The following is a 26,077-nucleotide window of genomic DNA, read 5'->3' on the forward strand; positions in this document are numbered from 1 at the left end:
CACAATAGGACATTTCCTCCTATCCCATGACCCTCCAATTTCCTCTGTAGCCTTTCATGAGGTACCTTGTCAAACGCCTTTTGAAAATCCAGATACACAATATCAACCGACTCCCCTTTGTCCACATGTTTGTTCACTCCTTCAAAGAATTGAAGTAAATTGGTCAGGCAAGATTTCCCCACGCAAAAGCCATGCTGACTTGGTCTCAGTAATCCATGTCCTCGGATGTGCTCTGTAATTTTGTTTTTAATAATAGCCTCTACCATTTTCCCAGGCACCGACGTCAGACTCACCGGTCTATAATTTCCCGGATCTCCCCTGGAGCCTTTTTAAAAAATGGGCGTTACATTGGCCACCCTCCAATCTTCCGGTACCACGCTCGATTTTAAGGATAAGTTGCATATCAATAGCAGTAGCTCCGCAAGCTCGTTTTTCAGTTCTATCAGTACTCTAGGATGAATACCATCCGGTCCAGGAGATTTGCTACTCTTCAGTTTGCCGAACTGCCCCATTACGTCCTCCAGGTTTACCGTGAAGTCAGTAAGTTTCTCCGACTCGTCCGCTTGAAATACCATTTCCGACACCGGTATCCCACCCAAATCTTCCTCGGTGAAGACCGAAGCAAAGAATTCATTCAGTCTCTCCGCTACATCTTTGTCTTCCTTGATCGCCCCTTTTACCCCTCGGTCATCCAGCGGCCCAACCGATTCTTTTGCCGGCTTCCTGCTTTTAATATACCGAAAAAAATTTTTACTATTTTTTTTGCCTCTAATGCCATCTTTTTTTCATACTCCCTCTTGGCCTTCTTAATCTGCGCCTTGCATTTGCTTTGACACTCCTCATGCTGTTTCTTGTTATTTTCAGACGGTTCCTTCTTCCATTTTCTGAAGGCGTTTCTTTTAGCCCTAATAGCTTCCTTCACCTCACTTTTCAACCAGGCTGGCTGTCTTTTGGACTTCCGTCTTTCTTTTCTAATTCGCGGAATATGTATGGCCTGGGCCTCCAGGATGGTATTTTTGAACAGCGTCCACGCCTGTTGTACAGTTTTTACTCTCTCAGTTGCCCCCCTAAGTTTTTTTTTTACCGTTCTTCTCATTTTATCATAGTCTCCTTTTTTAAAGTTAAACACTAACGTACTTGACTTTCTGTGTACAGTTACTTCAAGGTCGATGTCAAAACTGATCATATTATGGTCACTGTTATCAAGCGGCCCCAGTACCATAACGTCCCTCACCAGATCATGCGCTCCACTAAGGACCAAGTCTAGAATTTTTCCCTCTCTCGTCGGCTCCTGCACCAGTTGCTCCATAAAGCTGTCCTTGATTTCATCAAGGAATTGTATCTCTGTAGCGTGTCCCGATGTTACATTTACCCAGTCTATATTTGGATAATTGAAGTCACCCATTATTATCACATTGCCCATTTTGTTCGCGTCTCTGATTTCTTTTATCATTTCTGTGTCTACCTGCTCATCCTGGCGAGGCGGACGGTAGTAAACTCCTATCACCATTTTTTTCCCTTTTATACATGGAATTTCAACCCACAGTGATTCAAAGGTGTGATTTGTGTCCTGCTGAATTTGTAATCTATCTGAGTCAAGGCTCTCGTTAATATACAATGCTACCCCTCCACCAGTCCGGTCCACCCTATCATTACGATATACTTTGTACCCCGGTATGACAGTGTCCCACTGGTTATCCTCCTTCCACCAGGTCTCAGTAATGCCTATTATATCCAATTTTTCATTTAGTGCAATATATTCCAACTCTCCCATCTTATTTCTTAGACTCCTAGCATTTGCATATAGACATTTCAGAGTATGTTTGTTGTTCTTATTTGCATGATGCTTAGTACCTGACACTATTGATTTGACATCTTTTGTCTGATCTTTAGTTGTATTTAAGGGCACCTGGCCTACCACAGTCTGTTGTGCAACCTCACTGTCCAGAAACCCTATCTTCCCTGTTTGTGAGGTATCTTTGCAAGATACCTTTTCCCGAACCATGCGCTTTTGAGCGACTGTCGGCCTTCCCCCCATTTCTAGTTTAAAAGCTGCTCTATCTCCTTTTTAAATGCAGACGCCAGCAGCCTGGTCCCACCCTGGTTAAGGTGGAGCCCATCCTTTCGGAATAGGCTCCCCCTTCCCCAGAATGTTGCCCAGTTCCTAACAAATCTAAAACCCTCCTCCCTGCACCATCGTCTCATCCACGCATTGAGACTCTGGAGCTCTGCCTGTCTCTTGGGCCCTGCACGTGGAACAGGTAGCATTTCAGAAAATGCTACCCTAGAGGATCTGGATTTGAGCTTTCTACCTAAGAGCCTAAATTTGGCTTCCAGAACCTCTCTCCCACATTTTCCTATGTCATTGGTACCCACATGTACCAAGACAGCAGACTCCTCCCCAGCACTATCTAAAATCCTATCTAGGTGACGCGTGAGGTCCGCCACCTTCGCACCAGGCAGGCAAGTCACCAGGCAATCCTCACATCCACCAGCCACCCAGCTATCTATATGCCTAATGATCGAATCACCAACTACAACAGCTGTCCTAACCTTTCCCTCCCGGGCAGCACCTGGAGACATATCCTCGGTGCGAGAGGATAGTACATCCCCTGGTGGGCAGGTCCTGGCTACAGGAGTACTTCCTACTTCACCCGGGTGATGCTCTCCTTCTAGGAGACCTCCCTCCTCCAAGGTAGCACAAGGGCTACTAGACTGGAGGTGGGACCTCTCTACAACATCCCTGTAGGTCTCCTCTATGTACCTCTCATTTACCAATATAGGTGAATGTGGTTCCTTTTCACAAAGTGGAAGATAGATAGATGCTGGGAACTTTATAGGCCGGTTAGTCTGACCCTGATGGAAAGTGAGTGAATGGAAATGCTGGTAAAACTGAGGATAGTATGGTTCTTGGAATCCAGTGGATTACAAGATTGCAAACATGGTTTTACTAGAGGTAGGTCATGTCAGACAATCTTAGACTGGGTGACCAGAGTTGGATCAGAGGAAGTGCACTAGAAGTGTTGTACTTAAGACTTCAGCAAGGCCTTTTACACAGTTCCACAAGTGCGTTTTATCACCTAATTAAGGCAAAGGAAAAGTTACAGAGATGATGGGATTCTCCTGATGGCTTTACTATGGCAGAATTCTTGGACAATCTTGTTCATTATCAGAACTTGAATTTATCTGCCAAAAAAGCTTATTTTAATAACAAAATTCAAGCAGTTTGAAGTTATCAGCGCAATCTTTTTTTTTCTGTACAGAGGAAATTGACAAGAAATGAGCATTATGCTGTCCTTATTTTCATACAATGTCAAGACTCTGCTGATGTATTTCAAGTTAAAATTGCTGTTATTAAGACTTCCTTTCAATCTGCCGAGATTATTAGTATGAAAGTACACAGATGCACTAAAAACGGGAGACTTTCTAGCATTTATTTATTTTAGATTTTTGCTCACACCTTTTTCAGTAGTAGCATGTCAGTAGAACAAGTCCAAGATATGATTCTTTCATTACAGAACTGATATCTGCTCCCATGGAGCTCCCTACCTTGATTCTATACTTGGACCCCTGAGGCAGGCGTTGTGTATGCCGAAACACGGCCCATGTTGGGTCATTTACCAATAAAGGACTCCTGTTGTCCCAGTCTTGAAGGCCCAGTTGTGCTTTTTTCTGTTTGCTATTTTATGTATACTGTTTGACCCTCTCTGGTTGCCTTTTTTTATACATACATTTCATACATATTCATTATGGTTATCTAAAAAAAAATGGACTGGATAGGAACCCAGTCTATTGAACAACAAAGACTTTTTTTTTTAATTAATGTGCAGTGATTCACTTTCTCCTCCTCCTCATCTGTGCTGATCCCTGCAGTGGAGGGGGGATAGAGAGAAGCTGATGTCTGCTGAATGTGACAGTGGGAGGGTGTAAAGGGAGGAGGCAGAGCAAGGTGAATGTGCCAGAGGGAGGGACATTAACACCAGGGTGCCCAGGCCCCCCCCCTTTCCCTCTCTCTAGTCAGGGATTGTAGGGAGTGGTGGTTGTGCCTCAGTACCTTCCCCTCATACAAAGGTACCTTAAGAACCCAAACACACACAGCTTTAGTAGCAGCTGGGAGAGAGCTTACTCCGAGAGGGGCTTAAGTTTCTGGGTCAGCCGTGGTTTGTGCTACATCAACAGAGTCAGAGAAACTGAAATGCTGCACAATCTGTGCAGCTCACCAGCAGTCAGGTCCAAATCCAGGACAGTGTCGATGTGTGAAGGACAGAGTTGCAAGTCAGCTGGCAAGGGCAGCTGGTAGCTTGCTGGAAGTACAGCAAGAGGATTCGGGCCACACTTTGGAGACAAGCGGCCCTCGGCAGCACATTTTGGCAGGAACCTCCTCTCTTCCTCACCAGGATCAAAGCTATCCATTCTGGATATTCCCAGCTACTGTCTGTGCCACTAGCTCTTGGGGATTAAAGTAAGGCTTAGAAGAGCTTAGTCTTAGTTCTGGTACTGGTTTCACCAAAAGCTGTGTTACTGTTACACACAACCTATTTTATGAAAAAGAGCAAGACAGCAGAGTCCCTGTTAGGTGTTAAGTTGTCAGAATTTTCAGGGTAGTTAGCTTCTAAGCACCCTAGATTAGAGCTGGTTGATAATCCTAAGGAAGGCACCTCATGCTTTTGGTTCAGGGAATCCTGATCTTAGTGCTCCTGAGCAGTTTTTGAATAATGTAGAGCAATATCTTTCAAAAGAGGATATTTGCTTCCTTGGAAGACTCCTCTGTGGTGTGCGCATTCTGTAGAGAAGAATTTACTGCTTTAATTTATCATGTATTATCTACTCTTAATATGAATTTGGAACCAAGTGCACTACAGATAGATCCTGCTTTGGTAGGAAAGAAATCCTCTAAAACCTTCCCAGTTCATCAGGCCATTGATATTATCCTAGCTGAATGGGAAGTTGAATATGAATCTTTTAGAGTTCAGTCTATGGCTAGGTTGTATCCAGTAGAAAACACAGGTGAAGGATAAGTTCAAATTGCCTAAAATAGATGTAGTAGTTTAGCAGTGAACAAAAAGACTACAATTCCGGGAAAAGGTGGCACAGTACTGAAAGATCCTCAGGACTGGAGGATGGAGACTTTTGAAACAGACCTTTGGAGGTGTCCTCTTTAGTATTACAGGTTGCTGAGTGTGGTAGTTATGTAGCCAGAGCATATTTTAGATGGTCTGAATGTTTGGCCAATTCCTCCCTAGTGTCCTCAGTAGGGGTGGGGGGATGTTACCTTGGGACAGCTGGACATGGGTACTGCATTCTTGGTGGATACCTTGTGTGATTTTCTGAGGGCGTCGGCTAGGAACATAGCCCTTTTGGTACCTGCTCATTGTTCTCTTGGGCTCAGGAATTAGTCTGCTGATATCTCTTATAAAACATCTCAAAAGATACCCTTTAAGGGCTGCCTTTTATTTCGAGAAGAACTGGAAAAAATTAGTCAAAAACCTTTCTGGGTCCAGGCTTCGGAAAGATCTTCTATACAAGGAGTTTCATTTAGAGGGAGTTATTGGGATTATAGGTGGTTTAGGACAGGCAGATTATTCAGTGTAGCAGATTTCCATTTTGAGGTCAGTCCTTTTGAGGAGGTCAAAACTTCTCGACAGCAGATATCTGTGCCCTAAATCTTCCCATTGAAGGTTTGTGGGTCTGCTCTCTGGTATCAATGGTATGAGGTCATTTAAAGTTGTTTTACCAGAGATGGGCTCAGATAATCTCAGATTCATGGGTTCTCAAGGTGGTGTGGGACAGCTATGTCTTGGAGTTCATGCACCCCCTTCCCAATGCCTTTTTGGAATCTCCATGCTGTTCTCAAATTGACAAATCTTGGCATAGTTAATTCAGTTAGGAGCTGTAGTTCCAGTTCCACCTCAAGAAAGAAGGCTAGACGTTATTCAATTTATTTTGTAGTCCCAAAGAAGGTCCTTTTTGACCTATTCTAGATTTCAAGGAAGTGAATCAATTTCTCGAAGTTCCAAGTTTTCATACACAGACGCTCTTATTAGTTATTATAACAGTAAAGACAAGAAAATTTCTCACATCTCTAGACCTCACAGAAGTGTAACATCAGAGATGCACATCAACAAATCTTTCGCTTTGCAATATGGGATCAGTATTTCCAATTGTGTGTACTTCCTTTTGGTCTGGCTACAGCTCCCAGGACCTTTGCTAAGGTTATGGTAGTGGTTGCAGCAGTGTTGCGCAAAGTATTTTGGTTCATCCTTATTTAGACGACAGGCTGATAAGAGCAAAGTTTTACCCAGGAGAGCAAGACTGCCACAGCAAGGGTAGTGCAGTTGTTGCAGGACAGAATGGGTAATCAATCTATCCAAGAGCAACCTTTCTCCAGTACAAGTATTGGTATACTTGGAAACCAAGTTCAACACTTGCCTGGGAAAAGTATCTCTCTCGAAGGAAAAAGAGTGCTGAAGTTGCATAGCCAGATCTGCAGCCTCCTTTCTGCTTCTCAACACTGAAGTTAGCTCTGTGGGCCAGAATGCACACAGATGTTTAGAGGTCCCTTATCTCTTGCTGATCTCCACAATATCAGGAGCTAGATATGAAGCTTTCTCTTTGAGAGGTGAAAGAGAGTCTGGAATGGTAGTTGCAGCTAGACATCTGCTCACAGGGAAGAGCCTGGATCCTCCAGACTGGATTTTGGTAATGAAGATACAAGTCTGACAGACTGGGGTGCTCACTGCCTCAGCAGATAGACACAGGGTCTGTGGTCATTAATGAAACCCAATGCCCAATGGTCAAACAACTAGCAGCATGGGTAATTTGTCTGGCATGTATGTACATTCTTTTCTTGGTTCAGAACAAGGCAGTATATACATCATCTCATGACACAATAGCATCAGTGTATGTCAACAGACAAGGAGAAACAAAAAGCCTTCAGGAAGTGGAGTAAGTTTCTGTTAATGGTCTGGGAGGAAGCATATCTTCTAGACATCTCAGCGACATATGGCCAGGATACAAATTATCCAGGTAGATTATCTTAACAGGAAACTTAGATACTGGAGAGTGGAGTCTCTCAGAGGTGGCCTTTGTGGACGTTGCTTAGAGTTTGGAATCTCCAATCATGGATCTGATGGCAATAGCTCAGAATGCCAAAGTTCCTCTCTTCTTTAGCCAATGAAAGGAGAGCAGGACTGGATGACTCAAGTCTTGGCCACAGTCAGGTCTGCTGTACATTTTTTCTCCCTTAGCCACTGATAAGCAGGGTAGTGCAAAGGATCGAAAGACATTTGGGTCTGGTATTGTTAATAGATCCAGATTGCCCAAGACAACCACGGTATAGACATCTGATCAAACCAGGTAGGTCCCCCTTTGTGACAGTTTTCAAGAATGGCTGTTGGTGCAAGGTCCAATAAAGCAGCAGAACGCAAACTGCTTCTTACAGCATGGCTCTTGAAAGAGCATGCCTGACAAAGCGAGGATATTCTAAGACAGTGATGGATAAGCTGTTGCATTCTAGGAAGCCATCCACTTCTTTGGTATACATCACAGTTTGAAGGGTGAGGACTGGTGTCACCGTAGGAAGATTCTTCCCCTCCAAAATCCTCAGTCCCGGATATGTTGGACTTTTTTCAGGATGGTTTAGAAAAGAGTTTAGCCCTTGCTTCACTGAAGGTACAGTTGGCTGTCATGTCTTCTTTCAAAAGACTAGTCAAAGGAAAACCCTTGTGTTCGAGCTTGGCCATCATTCATCTCCTTAGAACAGTTACGCTCATTAATCTGCCTTGTTGGGGAGTGATTGTCGCCCTCCCTGGGATTTGAATTTGGTGCTTTCCACCTTAGTTCAGTCACCCTTGGAACCTCTAGGATCTGCTACCTTGAATGATGTTTCTCTTAAAGCAGTATTACTGGTGGCTATCTGTTCAGAAAGCAGGACTTCAGAGCTCCAGGCCTTATTATGTTGTGAGCAGGTCTTTGTTATCAGTAGTGAAAAAGCCACCCTCAGGCCAATTCCTTCCTTTCATCTCAACCAGTTTCTTGGGACAATAAACATGACAGAGTCAGGTCATCTTCACTGACTGGGTGTAGGTTACGTGCTGCAGATATGGCTTCATCACACACAAGAGATCAGAAAGTCAGAGTGCTCATTAGATTAAAAGAGGCGATTGTGTCTGAAAAGTCATCCAGTTGCAGAGGTCTTGAGCTCACTCTACTAGAAGTCAATCTTTATTCTGGACAGAGCATTTTCTCTGATTCCACCTATTGAGATATGTAAAGCGGCAAGTTGTGCAACTTTTCATTCCTTCATAAAACATTACAATCTGGATGTTCACACTAGAGACGATGCAAACTTGTGAGCCAGAGTTTTGGCGGCTGAGCTGTCACTGTCCTCCCCCTACTTAATTACTGCTTTGGTACATCCCAAGCGTCTGGATTGGTCTGGTGGGACAATAAGGAAGGATACATTAGGTCTTACCTGCTAATTTTATTTCCTCCAGTCCAGAACCTGCCCTGGTTGTGTATATGTACTCTGTTCTTTGTGTCAAAGAATATTAAAAGAGTCTCAGTTACAATATAAGAATTCTTGTAGGTTCTATTCCAGCTGTTTAGCATGCTAAAAAAAAAAAAAATACTAATATATGGACAAAATGTTTTCATTCAGAAATTCTAAGAAATGTTGTTGAAGAGTTCTCTTATTTCTTTTGAGAGTAACTTTGTAATCTGCTTTGTTATGAAAAATACTGGGATAGAAGCCGGTCCTGCAGGGTTCCCATGGAAGTGTATGCTGCACTTGCTCCAGCCTCTCACTTACCGAGTACCAAGTTCTTTGAGTGCTATCTCCTCCTTGCTTTAATAGCACAGATGCGGAAAGTGGAGTGGAGGAGTGGCCTAGTGGTTAGGGTGGTGGACTCTGGTCCTGGGGAACTGAGTTCGATTCCCACTTCAGGCACAGGCAGCTCCTTGTGACTGTGGGCAAGTCACTTAACCCTCCATTGCCCCAGGTACAAATAAAGTACCTGTATATGTAAGCCGCATTGAGCCTGCCATGAGTGGGAAAGCGCGTGGTACAAACGTAACAACAACAAAAAAGTCTCCATTAAGGAGGTGGTAGACACACAAATGGTGATGGAATTCAAAAGGGCATGGGAGGATCTCTAATTAGAAAATGGAAGTTATTAAAAACCTAAATTTAAATGGCTACATGTGTGTGGATATGTCGAGTGACGCTTAGATGGTGATTCCGGCTGTGATGAACTAGGACCGACCGGATACACTTGTACAGTCTGTGTCTCAGGAGTGGAGGAGTAGCCTAGTGGTTAGCGCAGTGAACTTTGATCCTGGGGAACTGGGTTCAATTCCCACTGCAGCTCCTTGTGAATGTGGGCAAGTCACTTAACCCTCCATTGCCCCAGATACAAAATAAGTACCTGTATACATGTAAACCGCTTTGAATGTAGTTGCAAAATACCACAGAAAGGTGGTATATCAAGTCCCATTTCCATATATGGCAATCTGGTTTAGGATGGGCTGGAAAGGGTTTAAACAGCAACTTTAGTGGCTGGAACATGAGGACAGTGCTAGACAGACTTTTACAGTCTGTTTCCCACAAACAAGAAGACAAATAGGCTGGAGTGGCCTTTGACTCCAGCAGTTGGAACATAAGGATAGGGCCGGGCAGACTTCTATGGTCTATGTCCCAGAAACACCAAAGAAAGACTATAATCAAGTATATAATATCACATTCATTGTTGATTTAATTATGAATTGATAATGAGTGTGACTATTGGGCAGACTAGACCATTCAGGTTTTTATCTGCTGTCACTTACTATGTTACTATTAATCCTCTCTGCTCCCGGGCTGATGCGAAGACCTCAGCTCTGACACAGGCACAAGCATCAGATGTCACCTGACCTACTGGCGTGTGCATGTGACGACATCTCAGCACACAGTGCCAGTGAATTAGAGACAAGTCATACATGTGTGCACCAGAGTGTTCTAAGTTCCAACTTTTCTGTTCCTTCCTTGCCTGCAGTACTGCGGTTCGAACCCAGTGAGAGACAGAGAGCCGACTGGAATTTTTTTTTAATGTGCCATTAAATTCTTGCAGGGTCGGGTAAGATTCCAGTGGGAACAGGTAAGATTGCAGCGGGAATGGGTGGGGACGGGTAATATTTCTCTCCCCGTGCAACTCTCTAGTCTGGCGGGACTCATGGAAAGAAAATTAGCAAGACAGACCTAATTTATCATTTTTTCGAGCCTTCTCAGCTGCCTTCCTAGCTGGGAAACAGTGGTCATGTACCCTTGTAGACTTGCTCTGAAGTAGAATGATGAGGATTGATCTGTCTGGGGAATGCAATACTGCACATTAATTTTGTGGTATTTTTCCTGCTGAAAATGTTAAGGATCCTTCCCTATTGTTCAATGACTTGACAGGGAGTTTGTATTTCCCTTGTTTTTTGCTTTAATATTTCAATATTTTACTTAGTAATCTGTACAGAAATCTTAATACAAATGGGGTTGTATAGGATACAAGTTTGGGAAATACTATCTTACAGATTCTTACAGTGTGCCAAGAAACCAAAACAATTAAACTTTTCCTAATGGGGCTGCCAGAAGTACTTACCAGAGCAGATGTCTCTGCACCAAAAATAAAGGAACCTCCAAAGTTAAAGGCAGAGCTGCAGTCCTAACCCTTAAAGCAAGGGGTTCTCAACGATACCCACAATTAATATGGTAAAATTATGTATCATACCTGATAATTTTCTTTCCATTAATCATAGCTGATCAATCCATAGACTGGTGGGTTGTGTCCATCTACCAGCAGGTGGAGATAGAGAGCAATCCTTTTGCCTCCCTATATGTGGTCATGTGCTGCCGGAAACTCCTCAGTATGTCGATATCCAAGCTCCATCCGCAGGACTCAGCACTTAGGAGAATTACACCCACAAAGGGACACTCTGCCCAGCTCACCACCGCCAAAACGGGGGAGGGGAATTAACCCAGCTCATCCCCACACAAGTGGGGGAGGGGAATCCGTCCAGCTCATCCCCACGGAGCGGGGGAGGGACACCACCCCGCCGATGCGGGGGGGGGGGGGGGGGGGGATCTGGCTTTTCCTGCAACCACAACCGCGGGAGGAGCTGACTGACCCTAACACCGCCGAAGCGGGAGGGAGCGCCGGCAAAATTTATGTCTCAATCCAGCCCCGTAAAACGGAGGGGAGAGGAATGCAGCAGCTCACTAACACAAACTCGTCTCAACTCTTGAAGAATCCAATTGAAAAAACTTGAACACGAAGTCCTCCTGAACAGGAACTGAAGACTAAACTTGAACCTGAAATGCAACCAGAATATAAACAGTACAGATATCTGGGAGGGGCTATGGATTGATCAGCTATGATTAATGGAAAGAAAATTATCAGGTATGATACATAATTTTATCTTCCATATCATCATGCTGATCAATCCATAGACTGGTGGGATGTACCGAAGCAGTACTCACCCAGTGCGGGACATTGAAATCCCTGACCGCAACACTGAAGCTCCAAACCGGGCCTCTGCCCGAGCAGCCACAGTCAAGCGGTAATGCCTGGAGAAGGTATGGGCCGATGCCCAAGTTGCCACCTTGCAAATCTCTTCCAAGGAGACGGACCCGGCCTCTGCCATCGAGGCCGCCTGAGCTCTAGTGGAGTGAGCCTTCAGCTGAATTGGCGGCACCTACCCCGTGGCCACATAAGCCGCTGCCACATAAGCCGCTGCAATGGCTTCCTTGACCCATCTTGCCACTGTAGGCTTAGCAGCCTGCAGACCCTTACGAGGACCTGCAAACAGGACAAACAGATGATCCGACTTCCGGAAATCATTGGTCACTTCCAAGTATCTGATGATGACTCGTCTCACATCCAGATATTTGAGAGCAGAGTATTCCTCTGGGTAGTCCTCCCTACGAAAGGAAGGGAGACAGAGCTGCTGATTCACATGGAAGCGAGAAACAATCTTGGGCAGGAAGGAAGGCACTGTGCGAATAGTCACTCCTGCCTCAGTGAACTGCAGAAAAGGCTCTCGACATGAGAGTGCCTGGAGCTCGGAAACTCTTCTGGCTGAAGTGATAGCCACCAAAAAGACTGCTTTCAACGTCAGGTCTTTTAGAGATGCCCTCGACAAGGGTTCAAAAGGCGGCTTCTGCAAGGCTCTTAGCACCAGGTTGAGATTCCACGCAGGCACCACTAAGTGCAGAGGAGGGCGCAGGTGATTAACTCCCTTGAGAAAACGCACCACATCTGGCTGCGAAGCCAGGGAAGCACCCTTTAGGCGGCCCCTGAAGCAAGCCAGAGCCGCTACCTGGACTTTAAGGGAACTGAGCGACAGGCCTTTCTCCAGACCTTCTTGCAGGAACGCCAACACTGAAGAAATTGGCGCAGTGAAGGGAGAAAGTGAGCCTGCTTCACACCACGCTGCAAAGGTACGCCAAACCCTGGCGTAAGCAGTGGAAGTAGAGCGCTTCCTTGCTCTCAGCATAGTGGCGATGACCTTGTCTGAGAAGCCCTTCTTCCTCAGACGCTGCCGCTCAATAGCCAGGCCGTAAGACCAAAGGGGGAGGGATCCTCCATCACCACGGGACCCTGATGCAACAGGCCCTGCTCCACTGGCAGTCGCAGAGGGTCGTCCACTGAGAGCCTGATCAAGTCCGCATACCAGGGACGTCTGGGCCAGTCCGGACCCACCAGGATTATCCGGCCCGGATGCTTTGCCACCCGGTCTAGCACCCTGCCCAACATGGGCCATGGCGGGAACACATAGAGAAGCTCCTGTGTCAGCCACTGTTGGAGAAGAGCATCTACTCCCAGGGATCGAGGGTCCCGTCCTCTGCTGAAAAAGCGCGGCACTTGGCAATTGGCCGATGACGCCATCAGATCTAGGCTCTGCTGGCCCCAGCGCTTCGTGATGTCCAAGAACGCCTGAGCCGATAGCTGCCACTCTCCGGGATCCAAGGTATGGCGACTGAGAAAGTCCGCCTTGACATTCATGACTCCGGCAATGTGGGCTGCTGACAGCTGCTCCAGGCTCGCTTCCGCCCACTGGCATAGATTCATGGCCTCCTTTGCTAGAGGGGCGCTCTTGGTACCTCCCTGGCGGTTGACATAGGCCACAGCCGTGGCATTGTCCGACAGGACCCGTACTGGCTTCAACGCCAGTATCGGGAGGAACTGCAATAGCGCCAACCGAATGGCTCTGAGTTCCAGGAGGTTGATAGACCACTTTGCCTCTGCAGGAGACCAGAGCCCCTGCGCTGTCCTTCCCAAACAGTGGGCTCCCCAGCCCGTCAAAGAGGCGTCCGTCGTGACGACAATCCACTCCGGGGTCACAAGAGGCATCCCTGCAGCCAACTTGTCTGTCTTCAGCCACCAGCTCAGTGCCTTGCGCACTGCTGGGTCCAAGGGAAGGCGCACAGCATAATCCTCCGACACCGGAGTCCAGCGCTGCAGCAGAGAGTGTTGTAGTGGTCTCATATGAGCCCTGACCCAGGGCACTACTTCCATCGTGACCGTCATAGAGCCCAACAGCTGCACATAGTCCCAAGCCCGAAGCGGAGAGGCTACTAGGAACTGGTCCACCTGAGCCTGAAGTTTGACAATCCGATTGTCCGGCAGGAACACTTGGCCCACTTGGGTGTCGAATCGAACTCCCAGATACTCCAGGGACTGAGTCGGGCGCAGCTGGCTTTTCTCCCAGTTGATGATCCACCCCAGGGAGCTCAAAAGAGCAACCACCCGGTCCACAGCTTTGCCGCACTCTGCATAAGAGGGGGCTCGGATCAACCAGTCGTCCAGATAAGGATGGACTTGTACTCCTTCCTTTCGCAGGAAGGCCGCGATGACCACCATTACTTTGGAGAAGGTCCGCGGAGCAGTAGCCAACCCGAACGGGAGGGCTCTGAACTGGAAGTGTCGGCCCAGGACTGCAAAACGCAGAAAGCGTTGATGAGGAGGCCAGATGGGAATATGCAAGTACGCTTCCTTGATGTCCAAGGATGCCAGGAACTCCCCTGCCTTCACTGCCGCTATAACAGAGCGGAGAGTCTCCATGCGAAAGTGCCGAACTTTCAAGGCCCGATTGACCCCTTTGAGGTCGAGGATAGGCCGTACAGAACCTCCTTTCTTTGGTACCACAAAGTAAATGGAGTAACGTCCCTTGCCAAGCTGATTTTCTGGCACCGGAACGACCGCACCCAGGTGGATCAGATTGTCCAAGGTCTGCTGCACTGCCACAGCTTTGACCGGAGACTTGCAGGGAGAGAGTACAAACCCGTCTCTTAAGGGTCGGCAGAACTCTAGCTTGTAGCCGTCTCTGATGACTTCCAGCACCCAAGCGTCTGAAGTTACCCTGGTCCACTCGGCCAGAAACGAGGACAGGCGTCCTCCAATCTGCACTGGGCATGGACCAGGACCCCGTCATTGGGTACGAGACCCTGGGGGAGGACCGGAGGGCGCACCTCCGGGACGGCGGTCTCTGCGAAAGGAATGCTGCTTGGGGGAGAAGTTCCTCTTGAAGGAAGAGGGGGCAGAGGAGCCCGACTTGCCCGGGCGGTACCGACGGGCTTCCTGAAACCGTCCTCTGGAGATACCGGGGCGAGCACTAGCCCGAGCCCTGACCTCTGGTAACCTCTTGCCCTTAGACGTGCCGAGATCGGTCACAATTTTGTCCAGCTCGACCCCAAAGAGCAGCTTGCCTTTAAAAGGCAACTTAGCCAGGCGGGACTTAGAGGCGTGGTCCGCAGACCAATGTTTCAGCCAAAGCCACCGCCGCGCAGAGGCTGTCTGAGCCATACCTTTAGCCGAGGCTCTCAAGACATCATACAGTAAGTCTGCCAAATAAGCCAAGCCCGATTCCAGGGCCGGCCAATCAGCCCTCAAGGAAGGATCCGAGGGGGAAGCCCGCTGCACAATCGTCAGGCACGCCCTGGCCACGTAGGAGCCGCAAACTGAGGCCTGCAAACTTAAGGCAGCCGCCTCGAAGGACGACCTTAAGGCCGCCTCCAATCTTCTGTCTTGGGCGTCCTTTAGGGCCGTGCCACTTTCCACTGGCAACGCCGTTTTCTTAGTCACCGCAGTGATTAAAGAATCCACGGTAGGCCAAAGAAAGGCCTCCCGTTCACTTTCAGGCAAAGGATAGAGGCGGGACATAGCCCTAGCTACTTTGAGGCTCGCTTCCGGGACATCCCATTAAGCCGAAATTAAGGTGTGCATGGCATCATGCACGTGGAAGGTTCTAGGCGGGCGCTTCGTCCCCAGCATAATGGCGGAGCCAACAGGGGCTGAGGGAGAGACGTCCTCTGGAGAGGAAATCTTCAAAATGCTCATGGCCTGCACTAACAGGTTGGGCAAATCCTCTGAGCGAAAGATCCGCGCTGCAGAGGGGTCATCCGCTCCATCCGAGCAGGAATCCGTCTCCTCCAAGGAATCCTCAAAGGACCGTTGGGAGAACTCAGATACGCTGCCCTCATCTACATCAGAGGAGACAAAGTCCTCTAAGGCCTGGGAATCCACCCGAGGGCGTTTACTTCCGGGGGCCTCAACCCCTTTATCGGCCAAGGGAGCAGGGGCAGCGTTTTGCATAAGGAAGGCCTGATGCAGCAGCAAAATAAACTCGGGGGAGAAACCCCCCCGACTGTGCACTTCAGCAGCCTGGGCCACAGCCCTAGACGCACCCTCAACCGACGCTCGCAAGAGCGGGGGAGAAACATGCTGCGCATCCAAGATGGCGTCCGGCGCGACACTCCGCGAAGGAACCACGCGGGAAGAACGGCGCTTAACTTTAGCCGCTTTATTGCCGTCGCCCAAATCAACGGCGGCTATGGCATTAACGTCTCCCAGCTCAAGGGCGGCCCAAGAAGAAGCCGTCCGAGCAGAGTGGCAGGCCAAGATGGCGGAGGCGAGCAGCGGGGGATGGGCGTTTATGGCGGGAAAAACCGCCACACCGGAGGAAGAACCGGGACACTGACCGGCCTCCAAACTGACACCCAACAAGGGCAAATCAGACTTTAAGACCCCCGCATCCCCGCTAGAAGCACACACGCGGTCCGGGGAGCGATTCTTCGTGCCCTCGCCCTCCGACGCCATAGGCCACGTGGAGATCGATCGGGGAACCCCCTGCCCGCTATAAAAAGGTAAAAATTACCTGCTTCTCGCTCCGAGCTGTAACGAACTGGTGTCCCAGTGAGTAGCTGCAATAAACGTTTAAATAAACGTTGAAATAAACGCCCTTAAGGACGTCCAAAATTTTTTTTTTTTTTAACGGAGCCAGCGGGAGGGGGGAGAAAAGGAGGGACCTGGCACCACCAGGTTTGCACTTGCTCAAGAAGAGCCCTCAACCCCAGGTACTCAACAAAACCTAAAAATTAGGCTTGGAGACCTAGCCAGAGCTGCTGCTGTGTGTGACCACCACCTGCTGAGATAGAGAACATACTGAGGAGTTTCCGGCAGCACATGACCACATATAGGGAGGCAAAAGGATTGCTCTCTATCTCCACCTGCTGGTAGATGGACACAACCCACCAGTCTATGGATTGATCAGCATGATGATATGGAAGCATGAGATACATTTGCATACACTGCCTAAATTGTATGCCAATTGCTCTCATGCATATTTATTGTGGCTATCTTGTAAACCAGACTGGCTTAGTGTGTCCCGAAGTCTGGGCTGGGATGCCCTGCCTCAGGGGCAGCATTCTTGAATCTTAAGAAAACACAGCTTAGACACGAGATATGTACTTTTACTCCCCCCCCCAAACCCCCCCCCCCCAAAAAAAAAACTTCCTCCTTTCAACTCACAGCCACCCTCTTCATTCTCCCCAGCCTGCTCTGGTACAAGAAGCAGCATCATAAGAAAAGCTCTGTGCATGTACCAGGCAAGCATACCTCAGAACGGGAAGTTCACAAGAAAGCTCATTCCGAGCAGAAGCATCTTAAAAGGACAGACCAATCTCTTCCCATTCATATTAATGACCATAGAGACCCAGAGGTCAGAACTCTCTAGCCATCTGCCAGTTAAATGATTCTCACCACAAGAGATGCGACTGCCAGCATCTAGCCATCAGAGAAATGACTACCCTCTCATTACCTCACAGGGCAACCATCAGGTATTAATTGAATCCTTGTCCACTTTATGAAAAGATTTGTTCAGAATTTGTTCTATTACAGAGTCCAGCAGTACCTGCTTAACAGACTCTAAAATGCTGTTTCCAAAGATCTCCATTTTCCTCTTTAGGGAGCTGAGAGCCTAGATCCCCCCCCCCCCCCCCAAAGTAATCTAGTATGTAGAACCTCTTTCTGATCTCAAAGGGGATCAGTTATACAACTCAGAGCCAGAGGATGCTACCTTTGCCCCAGATCCTTGGGAGCCAGGATGGGACAGGGAAGCCTTTCAGAACTAAGGAACACAACCAAATGGACCCACTTTGCCCACTGAACACACCTACAACCCATTGCACTATCCCAATCCCAAAACTGCAAGACTACTTAACAGCCCCAAATCTGCCCTAAAAACAAGCTCTGCACACCGGCATTTATCAGCAATTTTGGCATACTATGACCAGGTGGGCAAGATATCAGGGTACTTGGCTCAAAATGTTTTTGAATGGAAACCACCATCACCTGACAAGGGCATCATATGGCTGACTAACATTTAAATAAATAAAGAAAGTTACCATTTTCCTCTAGTAAACGTACTAGAGCATGAGTGTCAAAGTACAGCTTCTTATGCTCTGAAGAGGAAAATTCTTTTCTTTGATCATAGTGGAAAGATGAGGCAGATACACTGAAAGCTACAAAAACACAAAAAGAGAGAATTAAACTTCAGTGCACGAGAACAGGTTATATATTACCAATCAAAAAATCAATTTTTAATCAAGGGTGTTATTTGTCCTGTGCTTTCAGGTTCCTACTTTGGATATCTCAGAAGGCACAAGACACCACATGCTTTTGCTACAGCCCATAGTTTCCTGTTGCAATTTGGGGTAATTTTTTTTTCAACAGTGCTACGGGATCATACACAGCATTGTACATAGGTGGTAAGTATTCTGGTACAATAGAGTCTTGCCCCAAAGTGCTTTTAATCTAATTTGGTACCTGAAGCAATGGGGAAAAAAGTGACACCCAATGTCATCAGGAGATTCAATGGCAGAAGCAGTATATAACTGAACATTAGCTTCCCTGATTCTCACTAAGTGCTCTAACCATTAGTTCAAAGGGTATGGCAGCGTTAGAAAACTCTGGAGCAAACCTACTACAGAATTTCAGAATGTATAAGTTAATTTACCTGTAGCAGATGTTCTCCAAGGACAGCAGAATAGAAATCCCACCACTCCTACCCTAGCCGATAATATTTAAACCATCTCTCTGACTGGACTGACTGACTGGAGAATTGAATCAAGGACGTGCTATGGATGTAATCTACTTAGATTTCAGCAAAGCTTTTGATACAAATCAAGGTAAGGTATACACAAGAAGTAGCACATATGAGTTTATCTTTTTGGGCAGACTAGATGGACCGTGCAGGTCTTTTTCTGCCGTCATCTACTATGTTACTATGTTACCCATGTGCAATGTCCTTTAAACTAGTCACTTTACTTTCTAACTCTTCTTACTCTCTTACCTATCTGTATGTTCCACCTTTGCTTATACCCTTCACTGTCAATTAAAATGTTCTATTACATATTGTGTTGACATTGTTAGTATACTGTACCATACTTTGTACTTCAATATTTTTACTACTGTAATTTCCTATTGCTCGTTTGATCTATTCTTACTGTATATCGCCTTGAGTGAATTCCTTCAAAAAGGTGGTAAATGACTCCTAATAAATAAACAAACAAACCATGGGCAAAAATATCCATGGAGCCCATTTTCTCCATACCTTTTAGAGAACTTTTGAAAAGTCTCACCGACAGCAACCCTCATCCTGCTAGGATCAAAAGAAACAAAAAGCTGGGTGGACTTTCTACTGGCTTTAGTCAATTCCAGACAGAAGGCCAAAATATGCAGTGTGCTTTCACCTTTGGCGGCATGAGGTTTTGGTAAAAAGGCTGGTAGAACTACTGACTGGTTAAAATGCAATTTCGATCTTACTTTGGGAAGGAACTTCAGATGAATGTGCAGAACCACTCTTATTGAGACACTTAGTGTTAAGATGCACTAGAGACTGGAGTTCAACGTATTCTGAAGTCACAGCCACCAAAAAAACCACAAGAAATTCCAGGTCAGGTACTTCAGATGGCAGATAGACAATGTCTCAAATGAAGATTTCATCAGCTGGTGAGAACATTAAGGTCCCAGAAGACTGCGGGTGGTTTAATGGAAGTCTTCAACAAAAGCAAGCTCCACAAAGTGAAAAGCCTAGAAATGTAGAAGATATTCAAGCAGATTTTGTATGGGACAGGAAAAAGGATCCAGGGCCTTCCTATCACACCAGATGACAAACCTCCTCCACTTAAATCCATATGACTACCTAGTAAAATCCCTTCTGGAAGCTAACAAAATCTGAGAAACATTGTCAGGCAAGTCAAAAGAAGCCAATGTTAACCTCTCAACATTCAAGCTGTGAGAACGAAGAACATGAGGTTGGAATGCAAGAAGAAACACCCCCACTTTTGTGTGATCAGTGTTAGATAACATCCCAGTCTCATCTCAACACTGTCTTGATAAAGAACTGTGAGAATCAGGGTTCTGAGGTCTTGCTCGAGCTTCAGAAGAGTCTGCGCTATGAGGGGAAGTAGAGAATACGCACACAGAAGTCTTTATACCCAATGTAGGAGAAAGGGTTCTAAGGCTGCAGAAATTATTTTGCTAAACAAAGTGGCAAACAGATTTAGAGGGGGTGCCCCATTCTTGAAAGATCTTTGGGAGACTTCATTGTCCAAAGACCACTCGTGAAGGAGAAGTACTTAACTCAGTTTGTCTGCCAAGATGTTGTCTTTCCCTGCCAGGTATGCGGCTCTGAGAAACATTCCGTGCAAAATAGCCCATTTCCACATTGTGACAGTTTCCCAGCACAGGAGGTACGATCCTGTCTCTCCCTGCTTGTTCATATAGTACATGGCCACCTGGCAGTCCATTTGAACTAGGACCTTGCTGGACAACCAATCTTTGAAAGCCATTATAGAGTTCTATATTGCTCTAAGCTCTAGGAAGTTTATCTGATGAAGTTATTCCTAAGCAGACCACACATTGTGTGTGAGAAAACTACCTACTTAAGCTCCCCAGCCCATTTTGGATGCGTGTTATCAGAGTTGCTTGAATTTGAGGGATTTGGAAGGGAACTCCTTTTGCCAGACTGGAATGATCCATCCACCAGGAAGAGTCCTGTAAAAGTCTGGTGACAGATATTACTTCCCAAAGACTTTCAGAGTTCACTGCGTGGATAAGGTCCATCAGGCTTGCCTCAAATGAAAGCATGCCAGGGGTATCACATGAACATTATGTGGCCTAGCATCCTCAACATTTGACCAGCTGATGCTTGCTGACTTCTAAAATTTTCTCTACAAGGAATCCAAATGTTGTGATCCTATGCTGTAGAAGAAAGACAGTTGCTTGGGTGTCTAACAAGGCTCCTATAAACTCAAATTGCTGTTTTGGGCTTAAATGAGACTTGGGATAATTTATGACAAACCCTAGTAACTGCAACACCTGGCATGGTTAGATGTACTGTCTCTCTATACCTCCTCAAGCACCAGCCTGCAAGAAGGAAGAGACAATTTTACTAGCCAATTATAAAAACCGGGAAACGTGCACCCCCAGCAACTGCTAGGCACCAACGATAATTTGTCAGGTGATGAAATGTCAGTACACCATCCCAACACACCACCAGGAGGAGCCTATCAAATAAGGCAATCTTTATTGCTTTGTTCGGCAGACAGCCCCCCCACCCCCAACACTGCATCATAACATACCGCCATGGGTCAACATTCTGAACAGCAGCGCTGGAGGCAGAAGTGAGTGGGCATCAATCCTGCTTTTCAATTTCGGTACACTAGACTACCAAGGATTTTATTTTGTCAGGAGAAACACTGAAAAAATGTAGGCAGATAAAGACCATATGGTTTATCCAGTCTGCCCATCCATGCCATCTACTCTCCCTATCACTCCCCTCAGAGATCCTATATACTTGTCCCAAGCTCTTGAATTTAGATACTGTTTTTGTCTCCACCACTTCCATCAGGAGGCCATTCCACAAATTTACCACCTTTTTTGTGAAGAAGCATTTTTTCAGGTTACTTCCGAGTCTCTCATTTCACCTTCATCTTATGCCTCCTTGTTCCAGAGCTTCCTTTCCTTTCAACTGAGACTCGCTTCCTGTGCAGTTATGCCACATAGGTATTTAAATGTCTCTATCATACCTTCTCTCCCCTGCCTTTCTTCTAAAGTATATATATTGAGATCTTTAAGTATGTCCCCATACACTTTATGACGAAGACCACTGACCATTTCTGGACTGACTCTATCCTGATATCTTTTTGAAGGTGTGGTCTCCAGAACTGTACACAGTATTCTAAATGAGGTCTCACCAGAGTCTTATACAGGGGCATCATCAACTCCTTATTCCTCTCTCTATGCACCCAAATATTCTTCTAGCTTTTGCCATTGCCTTTTCTACCTGTTTGGCCAACCTAAGATCATCACATACAATCTCACCCAAGTTCCACTCCTCTTTCATGCACAAAAGTTCGTCACCCTCTAAATTGTACTGTTCCCTCGGAGTTTTGCAGCCCAAATGCATGACCCTCCATTCTTTTAGCATTATATCTAAGCTTCCAAATTCAAATTCCAGACCTTTCCTCTAGCTTTGCTAAGCCCTTCCTCATGTTATCCACACCATCAGGGGTGTCCACGCTATTGCAGATTTTGGTATCATCCACAAAGAGGCAACCCAGACCGCCCTTCAGCAATATCGTTTACAAAATTATTTTAAAAAAAGAACCAGTCCAAGAACCAAAACATTTCAGCATACCACTGGTAACATCCTTTTCCTCAGAATGAACTCCATTTACCACTACCCTCTGTCGCCTTCCACTCAACCAGTTCCCAATCCAGTCAGTCACTTTAGGTCCCATACCGAGGGCACTCAGTTATCATGGAGGTAGGTAGGTTGGTTGGAGAAAGGAGAGGGGGGCATTAGACTACCAGAAAAAGTATTTAAGTCAGGGAAGGGACCACTAAGACTAGGTGGGATTTTGTTTTTGTTGTTGGGGCAAGAGGGTTGGGTTGGCTCGGCCACTAAACAACCAGATATTCTATTTTTATGGGAAGTGGGGTCAGGGAAAGGGAAGGGGGCTGCTAGACTACTAGGGCTTTTCTTCTGTGATGTTGTTAGGCGAAATGTAGACCCAGCAGCTCAGGGAAGTTCCCCCCCCCCCCCTTCTTGTCAGTGCATGAGCTAATCACTGCTCAAGCACGTACAAGAAGAAACATTTTTACAATGAGCTGTAAAAATTGTCACAGGAGCCAATGCAGAAAACTTCTTACTTGATTACCACAAGTTTAACAGTTTTACCATGGGATAGCAATGCAGAAACGTTCAATGCAGGTGTTAGCTCATACAGACTGCATTAAAATGTATGTTAATGAGGCCAATAACTATCCTGCAGCCATCAGCCATGCAGTAAAGAAAAAAAAGTGTTTTTCCCCTATCTATACATAGGAAACTTTGTGCCAGGTCTGGGGAAGCAAAGAAGGGTTAGTTGAGAGGAGTGGGTGTCTAAGCAGCACTCCCTCTCTCACTCCAAACTGACCATTCCGCCCTGAATTGCTTTCTGCACCAGCCCTTATCCCTGGTAGTCTAGTGGCCTTCCTTCCTCTCCCTCACCTGCGCCAACCCAACCAGATCCTAACCCACCCCCATCATTATAACAGAACACCTGGTGGTCTGCAGGGCCACACCCTCCTGCTCACTTCAACACATCAAAATCTTTAGTGGTCTCCTGGGTCCCCCTCCCCTGCCTACCCTCAATTATAAAAGAAACCTCCCTGAAGTCTAGCAGAAAAAGGGTTAGGGGGTGTTAAGCTTCCCCAAGACCCGTACCTGAAGGCAAGAGAAATGCCCACTTGCTCCTGCCTCTGGTGGTCATCTTCAAAACGGTGCCCCACCCCAAACATATGGCAGACTGGCACCATCCCAGGATGCACTGCATGGAGCCACCATTTTGAAGATGACAGTGTCAGAGGCAAGAATGTGCAACATTCTTGGGAGTTAGGGGGTGCACAAGACACCAGGGAGGCTTCTTTTACAGTCAGGTCAATATGGAAGGGGGGAGGGACAAAGGCCACCAGATCAGACCACCAGGGATTTTTTTTATTTTACTGGTAGAAAAGTGGGGTGGGGTGGGGGGGGGGGGGAGAGCGAGAGGAGGAAGAGGAGGAAGCTGCTAGACTACCAGGGATAGGGGTCATGCAGAAAACTAGGTCAGGATTCCGGAAGTTTGAACAAAAAAAAACCCCAAAATACGTCACTCTTCTTGTCACTGGCTGAGCCAATCACCAGGCACTGACAGAAAACGTGACATTTAGCAATACCGCATACAATTCAAGCTTCTCCTCCTTACCTACAAATGCACCCGATCTGCGGCTCCTCATTACCTCTCTACCCTCATCTCCCCCCTATGTTCCCGCCCGTAACCTCCGCTCACAGGACAAATCCCTCCTTTCAGTACCCTTCTCCACCACTGCCAACTCCAGGCTCCGCTCATTCTGCCTTGCCTCACCCTATGCCTGGAACAATCTTCCTCAACTCCTGCGCCAAGCCCACTCCCTACCCATCTTCAAATCTCTGCTTAAAACTCACCTCTTCAATGCTGCTTTCAGCACCTAACCTTTCGAGAAATATAGTATGCTCTATCTGATTGACTCTACATTTGTTTTTAGATTGTACACTTGTCTCTAGATTGTACACCTGTCTTTTAGATTGTAAGCTCCTTGAGCAGGGACTGTCCTTCCATGTTAAATTGTACAGCGCTGCGTAACCCTAGTAGCGCTTTAGAAATGTTAAGTAGTAGTTAGCAATAAGCCACGGATAACTGCACGATTTTTTTAAACACAGCAATAATTAAAATGCTTAACGATTACAAAATACTGAGCTATTTTTGTTTGCAGTAATTTTGCAAAGGAGTACGGCCTCTACCCCGAGGCTTTCCGCAGGGGCCCCACGATGTGCACTGTTTTCCAGAACAGTGCATACTTTTTAACCCTGCAGCAATTTGCATGCTCAGTGACTGCATCACCAAGACATACTTTGGACTTCGTTTTATAGTTGAAATCACCCGCTCAGCCATCAGCGCCCGGCAATACCAAGCCACCCCTCTCAAAAATAACCCACCTACGTGATGGTTAGAGATACTCACTACTTAATAGGTCACCCTATAAAGCGCTATACATTGGATGACCTGCTGCCCTCACCTCTGGCGCCGAGACGGGAAGCTAAACGAAGGCTACTACCGGCGGTTGACAGCACCCACACAAAACCGGGGCAGCTCCTCCGCCACGATATCCTCCTTCGGCTCCAGCAGCCCGCGTTCCATCCCCCTCCCGCACTCGGCACGCGCGCATCTCCGGCTGCCCCGTGCTGCGCCGGCGCGCGCGGGACCAACTCCCAACTTCCAGTTCTAGTCTCCCCCTCCCCAACATCTCCAGGATGACTCCGCCACAGCCAGACACGTGATTCCCCCACTGTCACAGAGGGATCAACGCGAGCGGGCTCGCTCTCTGGGGATGGCGGGAGAGGGCGACCCCGCGGAAATACACGCAATAAGCGTCTCCGTAGAACCGGGCCAGGCCAGCCTCCGCCAAATAACACGCGCCGCCTGAGCGTCAGGAACCGCCCGTACCCAGCGGAGCCTGGCCTCATGCTAGCCTCCTATTACACGCCGACAACCCCATGCTTGGCCAACCCACTAAAAAAAATGAAAATCCTAAACCTCCTCCCTCCCGCCGCCAACGCCTCACCGGGACACCGCCTCCAGCCCATTCAACCCCAAGGCTCGCACCGTACTGTACTGGTTTTTGACCGGCACAAACCCTTACGTCTGTCAGTCACCATGACGTTACTACCCGAGCCACGCCCCCAGGCGGTAAATAATAGCTTTCAGATGTTTGCGTTCCGTGCCTCGCTTTAGTAGCTGTCACCGTCCCTCTTTTGTTTCCAAAATATTATTATTTATGTCATTGCTCAGAGTGCAGTGGGAAAGGCGGTAATAGAAAGCAAAGCACTGTGATGTTAACCAGTAGTAGGACTCAACATGAACACATAAACAGAAAGTAAAGATCCATAAACAACATAAGCAAAAGGAAGGTAGAAAGGCCGTTATAATTTCGTCATTTCCCTAAATAACCCAGAAGTTGAGTACTGATCTGGGCAGGGGCAAACTGAGAGTGGTCTGGGCTCCGGGCACTGAGGGTGGGCTGGGCCCGCGACACCCGCCTACTGCCGCACCTCTGCCCCGCTACTGCTGCAGCCGACGCCTCCACTGTCCCAGTCCTACTTGAAGGGCCCTGGTCTACTGGTCTCTGTGGGGGAGGTGAGTATGCTCTTTCCTGCTGCTATTCCCCCGCCTGTGTTTTCGAAATGGCGGCCTAGACTTCTCATGGTAGTCTCACGGGTCTTGACAGTCTTGCGAGACTTCCGCAGGAGTCTCAGCCACCATTTTAAAATTATGGCGGTGCTGGGTAGGGGGAATAGCGGCAGCACAACGGGCAGGAAAGAACATGTTCCCTCCTGCAGAGGCCACTAGATCACCAGCGGCGCACCTCCAAAGGTAGGACCGGGGAGTGCTGTAGTGTGCACAGGCATCCGGGCAGAGCCTCTGGGCCCCGTAGACTCAAAGCCTTTAGAACATAAGAACATAAGCACTGCCATACTGGGAAAAGACCAATGGTCCATCAAGCCCAGCATCCTGTCTCTGACAGCGGCTAATCTAGGCTTCAAGAACCCGGCAACCCCCCTCCCCCCCCCCCCCCCCCAAATTTAATAATGTTCAATGGACTTTTCCCTCAGGAATCTGTCCAAACTCCCTTTAAACTCCATAAGGCCAGCT

At 47.2% G+C, this 26,077-nt stretch overlaps 1 protein-coding gene across 3 annotated transcripts in view; it reads right to left on the reverse strand.

Annotated features, from left to right (window-relative positions):
* Positions 1-25,033, reverse strand: part of MCUR1 (mitochondrial calcium uniporter regulator 1) — a 137,807-nt gene extending 112,774 nt beyond the window's left edge. For 2 of the 3 annotated variants that reach the window (XM_030211213.1, XM_030211206.1), the window contains exons 1-2: positions 24,444-24,983; positions 17,705-17,821 (exon numbers count right to left, since the gene is read on the reverse strand). In XM_030211213.1, the coding sequence (XP_030067073.1) occupies positions 17,705-17,821; positions 24,444-24,891 (565 nt within the window). In that variant the 5' untranslated portion in view covers positions 24,892-24,983. The other variant, XM_030211222.1, reaches the window with a different exon arrangement.
* Positions 25,034-26,077: the final 1,044 nt, after the last annotated feature.

This window comes from Microcaecilia unicolor, chromosome 1, assembly GCF_901765095.1.
Source record: "Microcaecilia unicolor chromosome 1, aMicUni1.1, whole genome shotgun sequence".
Lineage (NCBI taxonomy): Eukaryota > Metazoa > Chordata > Amphibia > Gymnophiona > Siphonopidae > Microcaecilia > Microcaecilia unicolor.